This window comes from Trypanosoma equiperdum, assembly GCF_001457755.1.
Source record: "Trypanosoma equiperdum strain OVI genome assembly, contig: ctg_322, whole genome shotgun sequence".
NCBI classification, from domain to species: Eukaryota; Euglenozoa; class Kinetoplastea; order Trypanosomatida; family Trypanosomatidae; genus Trypanosoma; species Trypanosoma equiperdum.
The window spans coordinates 1-1,599 of record NW_027124224.1 but is presented as its reverse complement, the minus strand read 5'-3'; the positions used below and the strand labels follow the sequence as shown (position 1 = coordinate 1,599).

Sequence of the window (1,599 nt, the reverse complement as noted above, 5' to 3'; positions counted from 1 at the left end):
TGCTGGGGCTATGTCACATGCTAACAATAATAGCAAGACTGACCACGTGGCGATCGCTGCAAAGGATGGTGAAGCAGAAAAGAAGAGTCCCCTCCGTAGTGACATCTGGGCTATGGCTGAACTGTGGGCCGTGATAGCATTCATGCAAGAGCACAGAGCGTCATGCGTGCAGGACTTCCTAAGTCTTCCTGTGGAAAGAATGGCAACGTACTACTCGCGTGGGGTTTTGAATCTGCGGCGGCAATGTTTTTCGGGTGTTGAATCGGAAAGTAGCGATGAGGAAGTGGAGGAAAGTGAGGTGTGTTACGAAGGGAAAGAGGATGAGGAAGACTAAAAGGAGAATCTATGTAAGAGGGATGGTGTGATTGTATACTTGTTGTACATTGTTGCTGTGCTGCTACTGGTTGTTGGTTTGTTCAGATGCATGTGAAGAACCACCCCGAAGCAGGTAGGATCGTTGATAATTTCCGTTTGTGTGGGTGAATATCCCAAGGTAAGGTAGCCTCATTTCTTCTCCCGGAAACATTGTAAAACCGCACGGGTGGGGGGTATATACGCGTGCAGTTGAATGACCATCTCGTCTGCGGAAGCAACGTCAACTACCCAGCAACTCACAACGAGAGCGATGGTGAACTACATTGTGGAGCATGCAGCCCCATCGGCAGTGTGCCTCGTGCGCAAGATTCAGAACTCGCCGTACCAACCGCTATCATCGGAGAAAGTGTTGTCCGTTGCTACACCTAACGTCCTCTCGCTGCGCCCACCGACACACGTAGCGCATCAGGCACTTATGGAATTCTATTCAGCCATAAACGGACACTGTGGCGTTAACTGCCCCGACCCCTTCTCTATAGAACTCCAAGTAGCCTCAGGTCGTCCGCGGGACGCTAATGCCGAAGGACGTATGAGGGAGTGCCCCCTGCCACACAACAGCGCTACTGGCACCACACCGCCTTACGGATGTGCGGGGGGTACCGCATCCTCATCACTACCACATGCCCCTCCGTCACAGGGAATAGGGGTTGTGGCGGGTGGTCGAAACTCTGCTCATCAACAGAACATGGCTACACCACTGCCATCCCCTGCAGGTTCCCCACTGCTCCCAACCAGTGCAGCATCCTCTTCTGAGGATTACCGCCTCTCACAGATCCGTCGAAATGAGCGCCACGTGGGAAATGCAACATATGGCAGGGTATGTACTTTCTTCCTCACTCGGGAGGGCTGCAGGCGTGGGAAGTACTGCAATTTCCTCCACATTGGTAAGGGACCGGCGGGTGGCGGGTCTGCGTTGCCTTAGTCAAAATACGAAGGAGTGAAGCGTGGCTTTCAAACTCTGAATATGTTTCCCCAACCCTAAATGCGTGGCTTCAATGCATCTGTGTTTTTCTTTCGTCTGTCTGCGTCCACTGTTGTTCTCTCTCACGTGTCGGATTCCTTTCTCCTCTTTTGTCTTCCTTTGGCTTCCTTTGTTTTCTTTGTTCTGATGTGTGAATAATAATATCATCACAAGACAACTAAAGGGAGTTGTGAGTTCACTGAGCAGAGCTAATAGGTCGCTTTTGTGGTTGAGGTTTGTTTCCCAACGGTAGATCCGTGGGG

At 51.3% G+C, this 1,599-nt stretch overlaps 2 protein-coding genes across 2 annotated transcripts; both read left to right on the top strand.

Moving 5' to 3' along the window:
- Positions 1–112: 112 nt before the first annotated feature.
- On the top strand, positions 113–334 carry TEOVI_000122000 (class I transcription factor A, subunit 5a; the record flags this gene model as incomplete). The annotated part of the gene is made up of 1 exon (XM_067224493.1): positions 113–334. The coding sequence occupies one exon, from the start codon at positions 113–115 to the stop codon at positions 332–334; it is 222 nt and encodes a 73-aa protein (XP_067080594.1).
- Positions 335–568: 234 nt separating this feature from the next.
- Positions 569–1,297, top strand: TEOVI_000121900 (Zinc finger CCCH domain-containing protein 24; the record flags this gene model as incomplete). The annotated part of the gene is made up of 1 exon (XM_067224492.1): positions 569–1,297. One exon carries the CDS (start codon positions 569–571, stop codon positions 1,295–1,297), a length of 729 nt encoding a protein of 242 aa, XP_067080593.1.
- Positions 1,298–1,599: the final 302 nt, after the last annotated feature.